Below are 23,550 nucleotides of genomic sequence, written 5' to 3' on the forward strand. Positions count from 1 at the left end.
GTGCACTGATATCAACAATACACAGGCGTTAGCAAAATAATGTACGCCCACAATTTCAACCAAAATAATAAAGTTAAAGCAGATATGTCAAAATGTTGGCCAATACAGAGCTTACCCAAATCAGAAATGGTAATTTTTTCTTTTTTATATTGATTTGACGTCTGCAGACATTGAATACAAATAAAAATAAAATTCTTGATAGTGTTTGAAATTTAGAAAAATTCATTTAAACAAAAGTCGCTTGTTTGTAAAATGTCAACGAATGAAAATCATCAAATTCAAACTGTGTTCAGTCAATGTTAACTTGGTGTTGATCCTGATATGTGTTGAAAAAATGAAGCTTCATAATGCACAACAAATGATAGTGTTATCACACAATTGCAAGGAGGCAAATTATATCAAGTTAACTTTGTGGTTGTTCAAAATTGCAATTGAACATATACCTCACCTGATTCGCTTAATACAGCCAAATGTCAAACCTCCTTCAAAAAATCGAATGAATTCAGATTATCACATTTGTAAATGAGAAATTAACAAAAAAACACAAGCTACACACATTCAGAAAGCAGGACGCATGAATACTTCGTAACTAGGCTAGGCTTTGACTTGACATAAAAGTTGTTATTTTTACATTTGTAAACGTATCATAAGAACGTTGAAGCAATGTAAAAGCAAAGAACTTGCATGTCTAAAACACCCCTTCAAAACTCGACAAAGAGTACTATTCTAAAGCTAAAGAAACAAAAAATATAATCACATTACAAACCAGAACCTTGCTTAGTGCTATACACGCCTTGTGAAGGCGATGTTATTATTATTATTTTTTTCAGTGCAAATATATGGTTTCAGTTACAACTACAAAGACACAACTTTAAAAACAAAACCAAGCAATTTTAATTTTAGTTTAAATGCAAAATCGATTGCTTGCGTATATAATACAATTGAACGCAATTGATGTTAGCTACACCATGGCCACCTGCAGATGCGGCCTGATTTGTCACATTTTGCAGATTTTGATTACAGCTACTGCTAGTGCTTAACTGACATTTTTTGAGATGTTTTTACTTTTTGCGGTTTCCTAATGACAAAAAACTTTTTTGTTGCCTTGGGGAAGCAGTAGCAAATGAGAAAAAGTAAGTTGAAAAACGCAAAATCAGACTGTTATTGAAAATTAACAGTCTGACTAAAATCTACAAAATCAAATTTTCTTTGTTTTTCAATATGTGAAGATGTTAAAACCTATTGTATCATCTGGGGAAAAGAATATAGAAAGCGTAAAAATCTAATTTTTAGAAAAATTTATTTAAACGTTTGCCCAAAGTTAGAAAAACCTGGAAATTTCTGCAAAATGTGACAAATCAGGCCGTATCTTTAGGTGGCCATGGCTACACAGAAAATTGAGAACACAAATGCATAAAAAAACTAGTTTTGCACAACATACACTACAAACATATATCTGCTGGTGCTCTGATTTTTAGCCAGAAATGGCGTAAACGAAAAGTGAAAATAGCGAAATTTGTGCCATGGATTAACTTCCGCATTTATTTGAAGGCGACGACCAAAACAACCAATTAAGATCAACAACCCAGCCAGTAAATCGGTATTTTTATATTGTTTTAACGTTTGCAGACGTTGGATTTGAAAATGTAAAGAGACATACTTGCTGGATGGTTAGTTTAACATGCAAACATGTCTAATGTTGAAGTTGTTTTAAACAATGTGATAAGAACATCAGGTGGGGAAAATGCAAAAGTTGGATTAATCGTTTTGAATGATTGTACGCAGAGTATGAGTGCATAGGTTCGTAACAGACAATTTCATGGCGAGCCATTGATTGTCTCAAGGAAAATGTACTTACAGAAAATTTATGGGTTTTTCACTCCATTATGATGTGCCATCGTAACGTTAATGTGACGTAAACATTTGTTTTGAAGCTCAAGCCTATTCGTGCAATTTTAAATATTTGTTTTCAGCTGCTGCAAAACTATCTGCAATGTACAATTTTGGTAAAGAGGTCACTTTCTTCAACCACAGACATATACAACCAAACAACCACACGGCATTTAACATAATCCATTAAAATTGAACATAAACTATAAGCTACAAACGTTTTCGGCCATACACACGCTAGCCCTTATCAAGTAACAAAAAAATAACTGCTTATCATATCTACAATGAAAATGAATAACTGATCTAAACATTGAATTGAAAAACGAAATGCATAAAATGAAACGGCAGAGCAAAGGAGAAAGGCACTTTTTCCTTTTGCTGCCTTGCTGCCTTTCTCCTTTGCTCTGCCGTTTTATTTTATGCATTTCGTTTTTCAATTCAATGTTTAGATCAGTTATTCATTTTCATTGTAGATATGATAAGCAGTTATTTTTTTGTTACTTGATAAGGGCTAACGTGTGTATGGCCGAAAACGTTTGTAGCTGATAGTTTATGTTCAATTTTAATAGATTATGTTAAATGCCGTGTGGTTGCTTGGTTGCATATGTCTGTGGTATCTGCAATGTAGCTTATACCCTGAGTTAGTTGAAGGTCGCAAAGTGCTTTTTACCAGCCTAAAGTTAAATAAGTCGTTTCTTTTTCTGCATGTCAGCACGTTTATAACAACTAGCATTGATTTTGTGGAAAAATATCCGTTTAAATTTGGTATCTTCTCTGTCCCACAAGAATCAAGGTGGTTAGCAGTCGGAATGGTGCCCTGTTTGTTAAGTTACAAGCAGATTCTTTGTATGACGTCGTGTATTTTTGCATAATGCTGTGTTAATCAGCGGTACTATGTGCATTGCAGAACCACACTTATCAGGTGCTCAAGCTATCCAAGGCAATTACGGAAAAGGACGGCATGTTGTTATCCGACAGGTGACCATCGGATGGACAATTTCATCTTGTAAAGTTGCCCTCTATTACAACGATGTATGCTTAGAACGTCTGTTTGTAAGCTTAGACACAAACAAGCAATGTAGTTGACAGGGTGCACAACGTTGAATCGCCCAGCTGCAAATGACTAAGAAGTGGTATAAAGATTTGTCATTGAGAATTTTGCACACAAAGTTTTTTACCACAAACCAGTCAGCAAAAAGTGCGGTTACTACATCATTTTAGCGCGTTGAAACGATGTAAACACGACAACATTAGCGGCCTGGGAAGGTTTTGTTCGACATAAAAGCCGTTTCCTGTATTGCCCAGTTCATGTTAGTCGCATGTTTCATTCACACACATGATTGATGTGCCTTTGCTCTCCCATGAGCAAGTCAGCATTGGGATGCAAACAAATTGTGTCCTTGCTCATGCTTGAGGATGCGCTAGGAGAACCAGCTGAACTTTGTGGTGAAGGTGATGTTTGCATAAGAAAAAAAAAACCTTAGTTGTCATTTCCAAAAGTTCTGAGGTGTGTTAAAAAAAACGCTTTCAAACAAAAACTGAAAGAAGGTCATGCGTAGAAAGAATTCACTTTATAAAAAAACTATGTTGGAAAAACACAACATAAAATAACTGAATTTCATCTGGAAGGAATATCGGATGTTGCAATTCCCCTCTCACGCATCAAGTGAAGCTTCAAGCGACAGATATCGTTTTGTAAACTTCTCGCTGTATGTGCAGCGACGAACGACGAAATATTTATAGAAGTTGGCAGTCAACACATGCTCTGACTGTCTGTACAGCTGCATTTGGGAAATTAGAGATACCTTGAACTTTAGATAGCAAAGGAAGCAAGCTGGGTGAGTTGCGACAATTGATTATAAATTTTGATGCAAATTTGTCAAGCCAAAGATTGTCAAGGGCGTGCAAAATTATGAGCATGGTACCCAAACAGCAAATCAATGGTTTCTGATCAGTTCAGTTCCAACTGTTTTTAGACCGCAAATCAATGAATGTAAAAAAACGGTTGATTTTCTGTCTGGGTAGTTCCAGCAAGATTATTTGAAGCAATTCGTGTTTTTGCGGAGCTGTCGTATTTGTGCAACTTGAGACCGAGTAGAATTTTTTTACGCGACAAGGTGTACGCATTGGTGGCAGATTGTACCATTAAAAGCAAAGAGCACACAACAAAAGTTATTAAAAAAGTCTAGCATCAAATGAAGCATAGAATTATATATATCAAATACTACAGCAACTAACCTACAACAACAATAACCTTTTGCGGAAGGAAATATTTGTACTAAAATAATTACTTGAACTACACGTTGGTGCGTAAGTCTTGCATATTACACTGGTTAACGTCTGCAGAAGTTCAACCAATTGAGCTTGTCAGCTGAGCGGATCAAGCGGATCAGACTTTGAACTAGCTTAAAAGTTCTGTTCAGACAATTTGCCGCTCCACAAAGAATTATGGTAGAATTTATGTTCATTTTTTCCTCATTTACTTTTTACACTACCAAGCCAATATTCCTCAACATTTGCATAATTATTTTTTTTTAGCAATAGCAAGAACGCCTCAACTAAGTTAATAGCATCACAACTAGCAAAACCTATTCTTTTTACACTGATCCAATAAATGCAAACGTTAAATCAATGCAAAATCGACGAATTTTGCATGCTGCGATAGACTTGATGGAAAATTAAACAAAAAAAGTAAATTGATTTTTCCACAACTTGATAAAATACTGTACATAATATCTCCCAAGTGTTTAATTGGTTTTGTTGACTTGCTTCATGGAGATAAGAGTGTTGAACGGATAGTCCCATAACTTGCTGGAAATTCCAAAACCTTTAAGAAGTACGATGTTCCTTTTAAAATTAGATGGTAACAATATTCACACGGTTGTTTAGAGCGAACACTGAGTAATATGTAAAAACATAGGTTCTATTTTTTGTAATATTCAATAACTGCGTCCCAATTAAGAAAGGTAAATCCAAACTTGCTCATAAAAACTGTGATAACAAATATCCATCACTGTCGATTAGATGAAAGCTTTAATTGCATCGGGGTGTTACTTGTAAATCAACAAACAGCGCAAGGAACCCCTTTTTGAATAACCTGCCTAACAAAATTGCTCGGTGAGATGACCCTTCGCAACACACACTGTTGTTTTACAACACGGCCAGAATATTTTGTTGTGAACTTGTGATGAAAGCAGTTTACAAACCAGCAACGAAAACGAAGCCTAGCTGAATAATTAACACTTGCCTGAAGCATGCACCGGCTTCCCAGCAAACACAATCCTGTTTGAGGAAATTCTAGGCTCTCAAGTCAATCTGAATCACGGGATTTTGTTTGGAAAAACACAACTGTGGTGATTTCCGAAGAACGCAACGACTAACAAGACTAACATTATAGTTGGGTAATTGAGAAGTTTGTTCGTCGTCTAGGTGTGTCTGACAGCAGGCATCACGAGCAACATTTTTTGCGTTGGAGAAGTGGTGATTGTGCTTTGGTAAAGCAATGCACAGTGAAACCACATTGCAAACTCTCCAGCGCAGATGGTGGTTTATACAACATCTAGGCATTTCTTACCTAGGTCTGGTGATTCAAAATGGTGGCGTACGTGGTAGGACCTCAAGCTGTCGAAGTAGCCACCTTTCCTAGGGGCACCGTGGTGTAGATAGTAGTGAGTGAGGTCGTAGCAAATGTAGCCGAATAAGAGACCAGCCATCATCACATTCGCGATGGCGTCCACCAGGACCAGTCGTAAGGCTGCGTACAAGGTGATTCCTAATGCTGCTGCAGGGACGGGGGGAAAGACGAGACGACCGCTGTCAAACGGAACCTACAAAATCGAGTATTAAACCAGAGATGACTGACGTAACCAAATTGACAGCTTTGTAAAGAGACATCCATGGATGCAACATTACAAAATAGGCCAGACATAGAAGCAAAAATGTTTGGTACGCCTGGTCAATTTAATACGGGCCTTTGCTGGCTGCTTTCCTTATGTAAATGAATTTCACCAGTATAGCACCAGTCAAACACAAACAATGATTTATATTTGCCACCTATAAAATCAAAGTTTGTTAAGACGCTATGTTTCAATGAAGTGTTACTACGGAATCATATACCAAAGAAACATCTTACAGTACTTAATTTTAAATATACTGTAAATGTTTCTTAAAATTTGTACAGTAGTCACTCCTAAAACGTATCATCTGCTGATCTCCTTGCACACAGTCTTTATGTTGCTTTGTTTTTGTGATTTCACTGTTAAGTACCGGTACTATGTTCCTTTATTTTTGTGTTTTGCTCATATGTTCGGGTGGCAGGTGACTTTGGTGACCTTTCGGTCTTTCGCTGCCATCCGTGCTGTGCGAATTATTTCTATTTATTGTGTTGTGTATATTTTTGTTTATTCGCCAGCAGAGAAAACATATAAACTGACCTACCAGAAAAGTAGAGCCCAAGATGTAGATTTTAAACTCATCTTCAACAAAAGTTCCGAAAACTTCTTTTAATTTTCGAAACGTTTGCTGAAGATGAGCTTAGCATTAAGGTTTAAGCTCTTTATTTTTCGATTAGATAGGGCAGACATAGCTGCTGAAAAACAAAAAACAAATAAGACACAAGTCAATTTGCTCTGAGATGCATATCAGAAACTAGGTAAATGCTCCTTGGGTACATCTCCTTCCATTGTCATTGCCAATCTATAATATATCTTACACGTTGACTTTGACAATCAATAAGTTTTAAAGCAATTTTAGGCCGTGCCGAGCTAACAAGACAAAGACAATGATCAATCAGCGCTGAGTGAAAAAATAATTTCACCCGCTTCTGCCTAACACAAAGCAGTCGTTTATACATTGATTCAGCAGAGGTTGAATCAATGAAAAAACGGCTGATTTGATGTCTAGGAAGTGACCGATGCATTCCGTTGAGATCCAGTTAACAGTTGATACAAACTGATATAGACAGCACAGTAAAATAGAAATACTTGTAAGAAATCGAACTGGACATGTGGAAACCATAAAGCTTACTGATATCCTATCTTTCCAATTGATGGCTATCTCAATTAGAGCTCCGGTTTTCCGATACAAGCGGAGATTAAAATTTAAACATTGCACAAGATTGCTTCCCAGTGGGTAAAATCCGTGCTTTTACATGCATTCAATGTATGCAACTATTGAAGCAATGTAAGTAAAAGGGTTGGTTTGATCAACAAATCAGATAAAACCTAACCAGTTGAAACACCATATATTATATATTATTTATATATTTTCATTTATTTCGACAAAGCAATTCCCCAACACATCCAATTCAGTTACTCAGTTAATTTACGCAAAATTCATCATTGGATAAGTAATCTCCGATGCTTCTCATCAGATTGCGGTTGATACACAAAGATAAAAACATTAGTTCACGGAATAAGATGCAAATCTGCTGATTTGCTTAAATAATGTGTAAATAAACTTCCTTTGGTGCATATACCCTAAGAGTAGAATACACCAAAACTAATTTTTTAAACTGCCGTTTAAGTACATTGCCTGATTAGTTGGCTAATAATTGAGGATCCTTTAATAAGATACATAACACATTATATAAAAGCAATAAAAACTATTAATACTGTACTACAAAAAGTGCTTAATGCTAAGCAAAAAAAGCAAAGCAGAGCGAATTAAATCAAATATAGTTATTACTATCTGAATCCTTAACAGCCTGTTTCACCTTTAACGAATCATCAGAAGGTCTTATTCAAATAGAATCTAATCTATTTTATATTCTATTTGAATAAGACCTTCTGATGATCCGTTAAAGGTGAAACAGGCTGTTAAGGATTCAGATAGTAATAACTATATTTGATTTAACATATTATATATAATACTGATTCTGTTACTTGATAACACTCAGTTGTATTTATCATAAAGCCTGGATATAAACAGTCTGTAAATTGCCTTTTGCGGCTTACAAAATGAATAGAATTCTTACGTAGTTACAATGTGATATAATCTGCTGGCCAGGCATCACACCGGCCAATCTGTTCATTTAACATTGATTCAATGTCTGCAGACGTATGAATTCATATCAAAAGGGAGAATTTGGCTGGCTTAAACCTGTGGGTTAAATCGGTCGCGAAGAATATTTCAACAAGTGATGCAAATTTTTAAACTCAGCAACAAAAAACACATGAAACTTCAACAAAAATAGGCTGGCAAAAACTGTGCAATGTCATTTAATTTTCCACTGAATTCAGTGGTGAAAATTTACTCTACCTTGTGATGCTGCCCATGCAAAAGGAAGTGAAGAGTGATGAGGAAATATGATGTTGTTGGAGGATCCCTGTGAAATAGCCACCGATGAAGGGCGTACTCCGCGAATGTCCAACTGATACAACCCAATATAAAAAGAACAGGCATGGAAGATACAGGCACACGAAGACCTAGAAGATGAGCATAAAGCACGGTTAAAGTGGCACGTTTTAGTAAACTAAGCAATTAATGATTTTTGACAATATAATTGTTCAACATCGCTGTGAGATGTAAAAATTTTGGCGAGGCCAGAGATGTAGCGAGCTTGAAGAAATGCATAGGTGAGTAAGATATAGAATAGCGTTACAAAATGTACTCAATATAAAACGCGTGAGCTGAAATCTTCATAGTCACAAAGCATTGGGCCAATTTATTTCCAGTGGTATACATGTTCATTGCCTTCTGAAGCAATGCTACCAAGAGCTCAACTTGGTTTGATAAAACCAAGCACAAACTACTATACACAAGAAGTTGCCGCATACAAGTTTCTCAAGCTCCATTTTATGTTCCACACAAGTTTCTGATGACAACAAAACGGAGTGAAACTAAAACCAGTCTATTTGCATTAATTCAGCGTCTGCAAACGCTAAATGAATGTGTAAATGGACTAGTTGGCTTGTTGGGCAAAAACATCAAAATTCTTGTCTGATCAAACCAGCCTAGAAGATAGGTAATGGTACTTCAACTAAAAAAAACTTGCTCGTTTAACATCGTTTAGTTGAAAGACAACGTTGAAGCAATGTGTGATTGTGAAGCAAGCTGTACTGATAAAATCTCATAATTTCACGTGGGATCAATGTAAATATTTGCAAGCTGAAATGAAAAATTTCCCAACTAAGAAACCCATTTTTTGCATTGATCTGCAGACGTTTAATCAACGTAAAAAAGACGAATTTTTCTTGCTGGGTTGAGATCACAGCTGGGTTCATTCGGCACATAATGTGGCTCGACGTATAATAAACGCCAATAAGTTACAACCATAGTGCTTGAGTAACGATAGACTGGATAGTGAAAAAAAAACGTTCTAAAATAAAAAACATACTTACCAAGAAAAGCGGAGAGAAATACATCAGAAGAATGAAATGCAGCATAACTTTTCAAAACCAACAACATTACGACGGGAAGCCAGACAATAGGAATTATGTACCTGAAAAAAAGGTTAACGATCAGGCTAGTTCGAGCGGTGTATGCCACATTTTATATGGACTCAGTTATTCTTGACCAGGGCTACCAACTTCATGTAGAATACTCACATTCACTGAAACCTGCGCGTGGATGGGATCACACTATCATTAATTCAATTTAGTTTGCAACAAAATAATCCATTACGACATTTTCAAAGACATTTAAGCTATCGCTTTAGACTTTAGAGCAAAGAAGGTTTACACTTTCTAAGCATTTGTATTGACTGAAATGTTGCGCCTTGGGAAATTTTACGTTTGAAAGTTGCACCATATTGAGTCAAAAATGCATGATATGCCAATTTAAAATGGAGACAAAACCTGTTTCGACTCTACCAAGAAAAAAAATTTACATCATGGAAAACTGACACACCAAAAGTGTTGATAAAAATTTAAACAACAAACTAAAAATAGCTAAAAGTTCTCATCTTGTTTGACTTGATGCCATAAAGCACCAAGCTATTCAATGAGATAGTTTGCTATATTTCTGATGACGAAGATGATCAATTATATCACCACCACAAACTTGGAGAAAAAACTCAATTACGGTACATCGTATTTCAACCGAAAGATAAGGGCGTTAGTTACTTTATCCCCGCCAACACAAGTTTCGGACGGCAAATCATTTTTCAGGCCTCGAAATTCACGGCGGTCATGTCCGCCGTCACAGCATGTGATGTCCGCGGGAAGTACCATCTAGAATCTAGATCGGTCATATTTGTCCGCCGAGAAATAACACAGGAACTAGCGATACAAATCGTCATTGCATAGCACGAACGTCGAACAATTGTTGTGCGAATATAATTTCCCAGTTCCCACGCATTCTAGCGCGCATCTAGAAAATGTGAATACCATACCCCTTAGCTTCCATTCAAGCAAGAAAACTTTCGATTGTTAGGTTGCTTCAACGATTGATGACATTGAATCAGCGTAACAAAGGTAAATTCTTCGCTAAGAATCGATGGGAGTACGGTACTTCTACACTAATCACGAGTAACTTCGTTCAAGTCTTACGTCACAATGTCTGGCCTTGATCTCTGTGATAAGCAAGGTTGGTTGCAAAATTAGAAATACGAGTAGGCTATTACAGCAAGATGCAGCAAAATTTGTTAAGTTTTGGTATTACAGTAAGAAAGAAAAGGCCCAGGAAAAATTCACTTTCGCTTACATGACACGCAAAAATAAACCAGAAGAAAAAAGCCTAGTGAGAATTCGGACAGCAGAAAATAGTACCGTAGTGTTAGTATAGAGGAGGGGTCACCAAACTATGGCCAGCCGGCCGAAACCGGCCCGCGAACTAATTTCATCCGGCCCGCCACGTGGTGCGGAAATAACAGCTACACAAATCTGGCCAAATTTGGAAAGATGTAATGTTTTTTCAAGAGCACGATGCCCTGTAGTGTATCACAGCAGGGAATAACTTTTCCAGCAACCTTTCGATTTTCATCACAACTTTGCTATTCCACCTGACATTGCTGACTTTGTTATTTATTGTGCTCTATTCAAGTCAATGGAGATTGTAAATAGCTGTATATATATCTTTTCGCAATTTGCATCCGGCCCGCAGCTGTTAATCTCGCAACAATCCGGCCCTCAGAGAAAAAAGTTTGGTGTCTCCTGGTGTAGAGTAGACGTTTTCCGACTCGTGCCCAGACCATTGTGACGCAAGAAGCCACACGACCTCGTTCGGTAGAAGGTAATCAGTTATGCGGCGATGCGGTGAATTAAGCAGCTACAGGGCGCTTTGACTCTTCAAGCGCACGTCGTTGTTCTTTATTAAAGCCTTTCAGAGTGATTTCGCTGAAATCTTAAAAGTCTTCTAAACCGTAGCTATAGTTCTTAAATGGCGAAGAATTATCAAGATACTGTAAAGTGATCAAGCGTCCGCCGTGTAACTTAATTTGTCCGTCGAGATAGCTGCTCAGACCGGACACTTTTGTCCGCCGTCAACAAAAACGAATTTCGATTCCTGATTTTTTTTTAGATTTATTCGAAGTCTGCAGAGGTTGTTGTCGATTCTATATTGTTTCAAACGTTGTGTTAAAAACGGTGTGTTAAAAACGTTGGAAGAAGACTTTGGTTGGCTGTGGTAACAATTTGTAGTAACTTAATACAGCATACAGTACACCAAAGAAAAAATTCATCTTCGATTTACTTTCAGCGTTGTTTAGATTTACAAAAAAAACACAATTAAGATTAACAACAAAAGATTTATTTTGCAATCTGTTATATTAACATCTTCATTAACTACAAACGTATTGCTAACGAAACAGATATTTTGATTGATTGCGAATTTGTAGATTCACGCACTAAAACTGGAAGATATCATTTACTTCAAAAAGTTGTTAAATGAAAAAACATCAAAGTGCAGATGTCGGTCTGAAAGAAAATGCGATGAAGAATGAGAATATGTGTGAAGACCATCGCTGTAAAGATAGAATCGGCCCACCAGTGGGGACGAAACCGACAATAGATGACGATGTGATGCAGTTTCCCTTTAAGCAAATGGTGTCACATAAAAGCTGCTGCTGATCAACCATAAGCTCATAGGATCTGTTTTCAAAAAATGCAAAAGTTGTCGAACAAAAATTAGGACGCGAAATCATGGAACACATGGTCTCTTTCTTCTGGTAATTTGTCAGGCATAGCAATATCGGCCTAACTGCAAACGACAGAATACAGGCAACCATGTCGTACCCGGCTTTTCAAACGCAAGTGGGATTTACGCACAAGAACACATACCGTACATCTGTTTGCAAGTTGTGCCTAGGCATTATTTTGTTGGTGAAATAGGTTATAAAGATTGCTGTTGGTACAAAAACTGGCTTGAAAATAAAAGACAAGTGAATTAATTTTTTCACCCTCAGTAGCATGCAGACATCAGGGTCAGCTTGAAGTTTAGACTCAAAGGAACACCACACGTATAAAACTTGCTTCAGTGGAAACCTCTGTTGAAAAATTCCAAAAGTAGCCATGTGAAAGTGCCAAGATAAAACTTCTACAGGGGCTTTCTTAGTTTTAAGAAATACACGTTTTTCATTCGTACAATGAAAACGATAACCGATTTTTCACTGCACAACAATACCAGATCACAAAGCCGGGAAAATAATACTCTAAGCTCCAGGCGGCCAACGAGAAGTCGTTCAGAAGTCACCGAAACTACCGCGCCGGTATGCTATGCTTGGTCGCCGGCTTACACGAGCCTACATTATTTCAAACTTTTTTCTCTTCACTCTCATTTACAAAGGAGTGCATTTAAATACAACTGCAAATATTTTTAAGGGCCTCGTTGTGCGTTGTTCTTACCTGAGTGAACGCAAAAATACTACATTGATTACAGTGCCCAATTTGGTCCGGTACGGAATTACTCCCATTCATTCGTGTAATAAAAAAAAGCCATATAAGCCCAAAACCCGGCTTAATAAGCCCAATTTGCGATTAGATTTGCTTTAATTTGTGTGAAACGGGTCACAATTTACTATTTTTCGTCTTGTTTTCGACGATTTCACACTTTATTACGCTGTGAATTTAATTTAACTGTGTCGTCACAAACCGTTTAGCCTGGATCTCATTAGATTGGGTTGTACAAAACACGGCTGCTTGCTGACACAACTCACAAAACACGCAATTAGCGAGAACCAATCGTTGTATACAGTTGTTAACAGATTTAGCAACTTTTAGCCATAGTACAGTTGACTTTAATCAACTATGTGTATAGGAGTGGCAGAAACTTGTCCCCTCCTTAATAACCCCAAAATCGTCCTGTCCCGAGGTGGGCTTATGCCGGAAAAAAGCTCTGATAAGTCATGCTTACATGCTTGGTCGTCAAAAAAACAAAGTTTGAAGGCTTGAGATTTATGCAATTTTACCACAAACACAAGGCAAGCATTACGTCGCCAGTATTCATAAAACTTTATTATCCTCATTTCGACCTGAAAGCATTAATTTTTCAAAAGACAATGTTTTACGATTTCACGTGACGTGAAAATAATTGAGATAAATGAAGAACTAATATGTCAAAGTATAGTACACTTCAATAATGGATACGGCAGCGTAATGGTAAAGTATTGTCTCCCCATAAACATTCTCCGACAGCAAATCAACCGTTTTTTACATTGATTTCACGTCTGCAGAGATGAATCAATGAAAAACAGGTTGATTTACTGTCTGGGATACCGAAGTACCATGTCTGGAAAAAAAAAAAGATCTTTTCATAAGAAATGAAGTGGTATCCCAAATAACAATTTGCGACATAAACAGAATCGAATGCAATCTGAAGGCGTGCCACCAATATTACAAGTCATTGGCAAGTTTGCATAGAAAAATGACTAAACTATCTCCTGATACTGAGTGTTACCTCCTGATACTTTTTTATTTCAAATTTAGGAAATGCTCCGACGTTCATGCATATTGTACTTATGATAATCTGTCTCATACACCAAGGATTTTGTTTCATGAGGTTTTAAAAACCACAAGCTAACAGCACAAGTAGAGCAAAAACATACCACAATATAATTAAATTAACTATAAAATAATTACTATTTATGACTTGCAAGTATGTTAGCTTGACTCACCATGGTGTGACTGAGAAAAACTCAACAAAATCACTTTTAAAAAGACGAAGAGGCCGATCCACTGGCTTATCTACCCACTCATGGTACTTGGCCCCCATATGGCCAACCTGCCACAACACTGGTTCATCCCAGTTGATAAGATCGGCCTGAAAGAACATTCTTATAATCGCTGCAATTTTATCAGAATGATATAAACAAAGGTGGTGCCAGGATGCAGTATATTGAAATTGTACTTTAGAACACTCTACGATACGACAGCTGGCATAGTGGCATATATATGCTCAACGGCAACGCTACTATATCAGTTCCATTGAGCCTGAGCCAATATATTAATTACCAGCCTAGTTTAAATCACTGAAGATTACTTTTTAGATCAATCATTGGTATGTCCATGTCAAACAAATACTAAATAAGATAAAGGTTACAAGTATTGTAATCCCATGCTTTAATAGCCCAGCAAAAAATGTGTTGAACTGGTAATCACTCCAACTTGCTTTTGTTCGACTGAACATCATCAAAGGAGAAAAATATATTTGTGGGCGGTGGCGCATCCATTACTTTGTTGTGACAGTTACACTTGGTTTAAGCTAAAAAAATTGCATGCGCATATCTTTACCAAAAATTATACTTTTATATCAAAAAACATACATTGTTAGAAAACGGTTCTAAATCATACATGAGCACTTGCGGAAATGTGTTTTCATGATTTGACATGGGAACAAACATAATTGAATAATTGATTACACATCATTAAATATGAATGTAGCCTACAGCCTCTGCTTATAAACCTTTATCACTGCACAGTGCAATAACTGCAATATGCATACCATTGCAGACAGAGCCAGAGTCCGTCCAATTGATAAACACCTCTTAAAACCAATCTTAAGAAATTTTCGGATGACAACTGCATTTTAAATTGCAATAAAAGGTTTCAGTATGTTTTGTTTTTAACTTTTTAACACTGTTTTTTTTTTTTTGTGGTGGAATGGACACCATTCAATTGTTAAAACAAATTATCTAATGGCTTTTTTGTTTAAGAATGATATTGATCTAAAAGTTAAAAACCCATTCAAGCTTAGATTAATAGTTATATATATACAACCGATGTTGCAATTGTCACCTTTGGCAAGCATAGACTACCACAGTACAATGGCAATGCAAACTTTCAATAGACTATGTAAATGATGTTGTATATATAATAATATCCTCACCATTCGCTTCGGAGTGTAAAGTTCATCTTTTGAATGTGCATGGCCATTTGAAACACCATTTTTAACCTGGAATAAAAAATAAGCCATAAGGCCTAATAATTATTTATTGCACAATATACAGTTTCATAATTTAAAACAAAACTAGTGTGGGAAAAATAAGGATACAAAACAGATTGAATTAGAACGGAATGGCCCGTTTCGGTGATTGATTGAATCTTTATCCTCGGACTGGGAAAGCTTCTTGCAGAGCTTAGTCCTGGCAGTTTCGCATACTTGTAGAGGCTTTGAATCACTGACGCAGGCCCGGTCACCGAGATTGACAGAGTGAAGTTTCCGATTGTTGAAGTCTTGTTGCCGGGGAACTATTCCATCCATTAGATGCCGCTGAATGGAGAGCAGTCCTTAACGTGCGTTGCTCAAGCGCACACCCCGAGAGTCGAACCAGCGCCGCTTGATCTTGAAGCTTCTTCGTTCCAGAAGTGACGCGCTAACCAATAGAGCTATCGGGGCGGATTGAGCTACCGAATCGGTGAGTCCGATTCGGTGAGTCCGATCCCTATTTGGTGATTTTTAAATTTTTTTTTTAAATTATCGGGTACCGTAGCCTAATTGTCATTGCCGTTTTAGGGTTAGGGTTAGAGGTTAGGAACTCACCGAATCGGACTCACCGAATGGTAGCAGACCCGAATTAGAAATAGACTTGTAATTGGAGTTTCAACAATAGATCGTAAATCAGTGATTGAAAGGGGCAATAGTTTGGAAACAGATTACACATAAATTGAACGTTTCCTGAATGCACTCAAGCCAAGGTGGTTAACTTTTTTATCAATCAGTATCAAAAACACATGTTTAAATATTTTCCGTAAATCTCAAAATAAAAATAACAATGGTTAAACAATGGCAATAACAATGGCAACCATGGTTATCAACCAGCAATACACCTCATGCACAAGTTTCATGAAAATAGGATCATCAAAATAAAAGCATGCCAACTTTAAGTTATGGCTTATATATATATATTATATATATATTTTTATAAACACACTATTCAATGTCAGTTTTTACTAGAACTGATAATGAAGGTGCCAGAATTGTGAAAATAATTGAAGTAGCCTTTATACATAGGAAAGTTTAATTTACGCAATACCATTGAATGCTTATGTTAATCTCACCGGAGCTTCAGTGCAGGAACCATCTTTTCTGTAATCTGCAATGTAATATTGATCTAGCCATCTGTAAGCATTTTCGCTATGAGCATGAACTCCTGATTCCATTACTTTACTCACATCCTTCCCTCTGTACAATTTCAAGACAGATTCACCACCTGAATGGAAAAAATATAAAAATCGTCACATAAATCATCATATGCAACGGTGTATGTATATATCATAAGCCTACAAGTACATGTAAATATATTATATATAATATGAGCTATTTAGCTTACAGTTCTCACAACTTAAGTACCGTATTGAACTTTAGAACTAAGAAACATTCATGATTTCAAACTTTTATGAAACACAGATGGCAGGACAGAAGAGGTACCTCTAATACCCATTGCCAGGGTTGCAAGCTGTTTTTAACTAAAACTGGTAGGTTATATTATATTTATTCTATAGCCTAGAAGTTGATTCAAATTAATAGGAAATCAAAAGCCAAAACTAGCCAGTTTGGCGAGCAATACTCATCTGGCAACCCTTGAAAATTACCAGCCATTGTCGAGCATTTTCAGGAATTGGCAGACATTTTAAAATTGTCGGGCCTTAATTTTAACCTTAACCCCTAATCGTAACCCAAACTATAATCCAAAAAATTGGTTTAATTGAAACTGGCAATGCCTGAAAATTCTTTACAGTGCACAATAATGGGCTTTTAGAGGTACCGGGGCAGAAGACAGGTGTTTCAACTAACAGATATTGCCATGTCCAATTGTCCATGCTGCTAAGTCTCATGGTAATTGAACTAGTTTTAGCAGATGAATATCTCTTACTTATTAGAAAGAAAACCTAACTAACTAATATGGTGAATCCCCCAACCGCGAATTTTTTTTTTGAAGCACGAAATGTTTTTCATCACCCACTCTTTAATTCTGAAGATATATTATTTTGGTGGTAATCCACTTCTAGCTAGTTGCGTCTACCTTACAAAACAATTTATTTCAGGCGAAAACTCCATCAACTTCGGATAGACGGAACAAAAGCGTCACATGGGGGAAGCATTTTCGAGGAAGGGGAAAAATCCCTAATGCGCAAATGCGCAGTTGGGGAAATTCGTGGATACAACAAATCTTTCAATTGCACGTTTATTTCGTAATAAATTTGCTTCCATTTGACATGGTTAGCTCCTGCATACCTACTGATTATTTTCACATAGTTTCATTTGAAAAAAAGAACAAACCTTGGCGTAATGGATCCCGAAAACGATGTTGGTCGGTAGGAAAATATGCATAAATTTCCTCGGATCCGCAATTTTCCTAATTTTTATTTATTTAGTGAAAAAATATCAATCCAAAGATTTTAAAGACTTGAGAACACAATAGCAGAGTTAACATTACTCATCAATTGATTGATTGAATGTTTATCCTCGGACTGGGAAAGCTTCTTGCAGAGCTTAATCCTGGCAGTTTCGCATACTTGCAGAGGCTTTGAATCACTGACACAGGCCCGGTCACCGAGATTGGCAGAGAGAAGTTTCCGATTGTTGAAGTCATGTTGCTGGGAATTATTCCATCCAGTAGTTGCCGCTGAATGGAGAGAAGTCGTGAACGTGCGACGTGCGTTGCTCAAGCGCACATCCCGAGAGTCGAACCAGCACCGCTTGATCTTGAAGCTTCTTCGTTCCAGAAGTCACGCGCTAACCAACAGAGCTATCGGGCGGACGCCACTACACAACGCAACAGTGGAAAAAAGAAATTTATTAAAGAAATTAAAATGAACAACACAGCATAAGAAAAACAATCAATCAAAATCAATCAATCAAAAACAATCAATCAAAATCAAGCAATCAATCAAAAACGGTGTCCGACGTTTTCTTCGTAAACAGTTCTTCGTAAAGCAATTGTTCGTAAGCAACTTTTCGTAAAACAATTCTTCGTAAAGTTAATTCTTTGTAAAACAATTCTTCCCAAAGCATTTATTCGTGCATGCATGCAACTTCCTCACTTTTTCTATGACCTGATCAAAACGGATATATTTATATAGTCAGGAAGAACAGCTCATACGACGAAGAAGAAAACGGATATGACAAAAGCAGGGTTGCCAGGTCCACTTATGGAAAAAATGCCAAACAACTAAACAAAAAATGCCAAATGACCTAAAAAAAATGCCAAATAGGCAAATCGGAGCAAAATCAAAGGTTTCTTCATTAATAAATAATGGAATTGGTAAAAAATGGGTAAAACTGCAAAAAAGCTCAGCCTACACTTGCTGCTATTGCACAACCTAGCTATCTTCATTCTTGAGAGTACCGTATTCTTCAGAAAAACAATTTTGAAAAAATGCCTAACAGGATTTTTTTCATGCCAAACAACATAAAAAAATTTCAAATTTATGAAATTTGGCATTACAAATGCCAACCTGGCATCCCTGGAAAAAAGCATGGTCGCTATTGCGCAGTGGTAAAATTGCTCTAACCGCGCTTCTTGCTATCGCTATGTAGTGGTTGCTGTTTCGAACTTTATTTGCCGCAAGGTGGTAGAGTATTCTTTTCTGATTTCATTAATCTTTCAATGGTCATTGTAGGTTCACTAGAAGAGATTTAACAGCAAAGTTAGTGCAGACGGTCAGAAAGTTTTAATTTTTTTAGGGAAAGGGTTTTGGGACTAGGCCAAACATTTGCTGATTGCTAAAATCTGAAAAGCGGTTTTGGCCTAATTTTTAGTGCAGAAATAGGGATAGCAATCTTCTTGCCTGTGCCATTTCAGTTTTTGAGTTTGAACAAATATTAGCCTGTTTATTTTGAAATTCGTGATTGGGGTAATTTTACCAAAAATTCGCGGTTGGGGGATTGTCTATACTGCCTAGAAAAGCATAAATAACATTATACTATATATGACATTTTTTCTAGCTAAGCTTGTTAGTATGGTAAGTATTTGAACAAAAACATGATGCACACTACAGTACAGGTGTAACAATGCAAAGTTATACGATACACTCCATACCTGGGTGAGAACTAGCAAACTTTGTTACATTGTACACTTTATTCTTGAAGATTAAAAGTGTTTTGTTGTCTTTTGCTGCCTTAGCTATGTCTTCATCATTTAAGTACGGCATTACAACAATACACAAACAAATTTTATAAAAATATGATTAATCTGTAGAATGTAGAAGTAATGATAGGCTGGGATCTTACACACCTTAAAAGAAAATATTTACCTGAAGGAAGCAAAAACGCTGCATATGAATTACACTAGGTTATATAGGTTATTGAAGAGGTAAAGAAAGTTGTGAAAAATCAAAAGTATGAATAGAGAAGATCTAGAAAATGTACAAGTCTACGCCTTGGTCGACAATACCATGACATCATACATTGGAATTGACCAAACATATAGGGTGAAACTACTTTACCTTTGCTTTACTGTTTACATAGTACATACTTCACCCTATATGTCTTCGTTGATTCCAATTTTTGACATATATTCACGTCATAGCATTTATGACCAGGCATGTACAGTATCCTATACCATCTCCAACTTTTGTTATATAATAACTTGACAATTATCTTTGTGGCTAACTGTATGCAATTTTTAACTTATTGCACATGCACCACTACCTTATAATAATAATAATAATAGTGTTGCAACCACAGCAATGCTCTTTCACTTTTTATGGTAAATTACATAACCTAACAAAGTAAAAAACGAAATAGAATACTAGGTACCAAAGGTAACCTTGAATAAGGAAACAAACACAAAGAAAACAGAGTCAATACTACCTAAGGGATTACATATATAAGATACAAAATATTATGGAATCAAAATCACTAAAAAATATCAAGAACTTTTTAGAGGACCCTCTGTATGGTCTCCAGTTTGGGAACCTGCTCTAGAAGTACCAGTATGTGCAACAGCCAGATTTATCCTTTCAAAGTGTTTTCTCAGTCCGGTGTAGCGGTCCAAGAGTTACTGCATGCCAAAAGTTACAAGAGTTGCCAAATATTTCATTTAAATTTTATTTAATTTTGTTTTGAAAAATAATTGAATTTTTAACCTCTCAAAAGGTCAGATTAATAATTATAAGTATTTTGTAATGTTAACTGAAAAGCTTGCATTAGTTTGAGAGCAATGAATTCATTACACTTAGTTGAAACAATTTTCGCTTTTCTATCGATTGTGAAAACGCCGGGCACCGCTGGTAACTTTTGGACTGACAGTAACATCCAGACTGCAACGCCGCAGAAGCAGTCCAAAAGTTACTGCTATTGTAAGTGGGTGTGCTTTTTCGAAATTCTTTTGGGAAACTTGTAAATGGTCTAAAACTTCACTTGGTCAGTAGATTAAACCCTCTGCAAGTATGCGAAAGATGAATCCCAAGGCATAGGCGTAGCCAGGGGGGGCGAACGGGGCCATGGCCCCCCCCAAACTTTCAAAGTTTGGATTCCGAAGTTGAACCCTTTGTTGAAAATATAATATAATTTGTATAAATTTATATTGTTTTCCAAGACATCTGGCTATTAACACCCCCCAGGACTTGTTTTAAACACACAGAAAGACACCAATAAATTTTGCAAATCGTAAATCGCGCAAATCTGTGGAAGCAATTTCAGAATCGCTTACTCTGTAGGGTTTTTGTGTAGCTGAGTTTTTTGTGTTCTCTAATTTTAGCCGCAGTTTTTGCCTGTTTGTGTGTAGATAAGAGTTACCTTTAATAAGTTAATAGCTGTTTATCTGCTAATAAGTTTCATACAAATATTACCCTGAAAGTGTTTCCAGAAAGCGTTATAATCCATTATTTAAGTGTAATTTTGCAAAAAATTGTCGGGGGAGCATGCCCCCGGACCCCCCTAGAATACGCGTGCCTTCGGCACGCTCTAACCCCCACCAGCTTTATTGCTTCCCTTGCTTAACCCACCAGGATGCGCCACTGTACATCAGGTGGCGATGTCTTAAATCAAACATTTTGTCGTTCTCTTCAATTCATCAAATATTTGGCCCCCCCCAAAAAATTTTTCTGACTACGCCACTGTCCCAAGGATAAATATTCTTACCACGAAACCATAATTTTAGACTTTAAGTTTCGTACCACGTGTTTTCGATGGGAATCCAACGGAAATTCATTGGAATCTCAAAGTGTTCAACACTTTCGTAAAAGCTAAAGCCTTCCCCTCGTGTGAGATTGTGATAGCCTACTCACTGAAGGTTGATGGCGTTTTGACTACCGGTTGGCCTACATTTAGCCTAAGTTACTTTATATTTCTTCAAAACGGTAGTTATGAAAAACCAGACCAAAAATAGGCTCAGTGCTTCATTCACTGGAAAACTTTGGTTTTAACTTTCATGAAATAGGCCTACATAAAATATAGTCAAAGACTATGTTCGTCAACTACAACTCAAGACCAGCGGCTAACAAGTCAGCCTTCAAATGCAAACTTTGCACGATATATTAAGGCCTGTATAGCTTATTAAATGCCACCGATTCACGTATAGCCACGATTTAAACTTTGAAATGTTTGCAGCGATGATCAATTAAAATATTAAATTATTTGTTTCAACAAAGCCAATGAGCCATAGCCTACAACGAGTCAATAAAACACTCATAATACTACATTGTGAATCGTAGGTTGCATTATAGCACAACCAGGATGACAGCAAAAGACTATAGGCTAAGTGGTCATTTAGTCAATCACCTCCCCATGCAAATTTAGCCTATTTGCCAACTCACGTAAGGCACGGACACAACTTCAAATGGTATAATACACAAACAAATCAGGTTAAAATGATAGCCTACGTAAATTGTTAGGTTACAAATTCAAATTTCATTCCAAAACAGCAACAACTTCTGGTACAAAACTCATCCTTTAACTTTCATCTTGTTTTCGCTTCATTCCCAATTACGTTTCTGCTGTAAATCATGTTGTTAAGATGCGATGGTGGATAAGTTTTCAAGTTCAACATGTTTCCAATGTTGAAATCATTTATACAAATCTGCTGCAAGCGTCAAATCTGAAAACTCTGTTTTAGTAACTTCTGGACTGGCAGGAACTTTCAGACTGCGTATACGCGGTCCAGAAGTTACGGTAACTTTCAGACCGCAGTAACTCCTGGACCGTTACACCGGGAATGAAATGAATCTTTCCACAGTCAATTAAATCAACCGTGTGCTTCTGCAAAAAAATGTTGCCAACAAGGACATAACTAAATTTAATAGCATGAATAACTCATTCTGCTACAAAACTAGGGAGTGCTGAAACTGAACTGAAACTTTCTCAATGATCGAACCACATCGTCGGTGTCTGTGTCAACGTTTGCCAGACGCGCGTCAGTGCATTTTTCCCCACCCCACTCCAAAATGCTCAAAAACCCAGTAATCTTTAACCATATAAAAACATGTAGAGCTTCAAAATTCTAAGGTCTTCACATGTTTAAGGCAGTGCGTTGTTGAAAGAAGGCTGGTCAACTTGTGGACATAAGCCATGTCAGATTTTTTAATTTTATTTTACCAATCAGCTTTCAAATTTTCTTATCCGGCAACACTGTTCTGCGTGACCCACAAACCAAAAAACCGTTAGGTGTCAGAAATGAAAACTTAAGTGTTTTAATTATCAGCATACGCCAACATAGCAGTGGCGTACCGCCCATTTTTAAGTTATTTACTGTTTTGAAAAAGTTTTAAACACATGCTTGATTTTGAAAGTGACTTTTATATCACATTACACCAATTTACTTTGACATGATAGCAGAGTAACAGCCATTGAGCAAACTGCAAACCTAGTAAAGCCAGCTGAAACAAGTGAAATGTGAATATCCAAAAAAATGGTCAATGTTTGCCACTGGTCTATAGTGACCGCACAACACGCAAAACAACACATTATTGAGTGAAAAATAATCATAATAATGCAGTAAACAGACAACACTCTTCTGAAGAATTTTAGGAGCCTCAATTGCTTTTAAGCCTTAAACCATTACGGTTTTGACACCTTTTGTTGGTTTTATTGCCGTATTATAGTTTCACAATATCGCTTCTTTTGCATTCTGACAATGAAAAATAAATTGAATTAATGAGAAACTGTGAATGGCACCATTGAAATAGCCAGTGGTGGGCACAAGTTACTTTCAAAGTAACTCTGAGTTACAGTTACTGTTACTTCGCTCAAAAAGTAACTAGGTTCGGTTACAGTTTTTTAAAAAGTAATTAGTTACCGTACAGTTACTAGTTACAGTTACTTTTGAAAGAAAATTGTTGCATA

The 23,550-nt window shown here is 36.7% G+C and overlaps 1 protein-coding gene across 1 annotated transcript; it reads right to left on the reverse strand.

Annotated features, from left to right (window-relative positions):
• Positions 1-3,520: 3,520 nt before the first annotated feature.
• Positions 3,521-19,418, reverse strand: LOC145786632 (fatty acid 2-hydroxylase-like). The gene is made up of 8 exons (XM_082598323.1): positions 19,307-19,418; positions 16,323-16,474; positions 15,151-15,216; positions 13,940-14,085; positions 9,231-9,331; positions 8,149-8,315; positions 5,465-5,717; positions 3,521-4,717 (listed from the first exon to the last, which is right to left on the reverse strand). Exons 1-8 carry the CDS (start codon positions 19,416-19,418, stop codon positions 4,638-4,640), a joined length of 1,077 nt encoding a protein of 358 aa, XP_082454449.1. The 3' UTR covers positions 3,521-4,637.
• Positions 19,419-23,550: the final 4,132 nt, after the last annotated feature.

The sequence above is a fragment of the Aplidium turbinatum genome, chromosome 17 (genome assembly GCF_918807975.1).
Source record: "Aplidium turbinatum chromosome 17, kaAplTurb1.1, whole genome shotgun sequence".
In the NCBI taxonomy this organism is placed as follows: domain Eukaryota; kingdom Metazoa; phylum Chordata; class Ascidiacea; order Aplousobranchia; family Polyclinidae; genus Aplidium; species Aplidium turbinatum.

What these genes read in the sequence shown, in the direction of transcription:
- LOC145786632 (XM_082598323.1), bottom strand. Translation starts at nt 19,418, where the DNA reads ATGCCGTACTTAAATGATGAAGACATAGCTAAGGCAGCAAAAGACAAC. An exon ending in TTTACACTCCGAAGCGAATG is followed by an intron (nt 14,086 to 15,150) that starts GTGAGGATATTA and finishes ATGTTCTTTCAG; the next exon opens with GCCGATCTTATCAACTGGGA. An exon ending in ATTTCTCTCCGCTTTTCTTG is followed by an intron (nt 8,316 to 9,230) that starts GTAAGTATGTTT and finishes CTCATCTTCTAG; the next exon opens with GTCTTCGTGTGCCTGTATCT.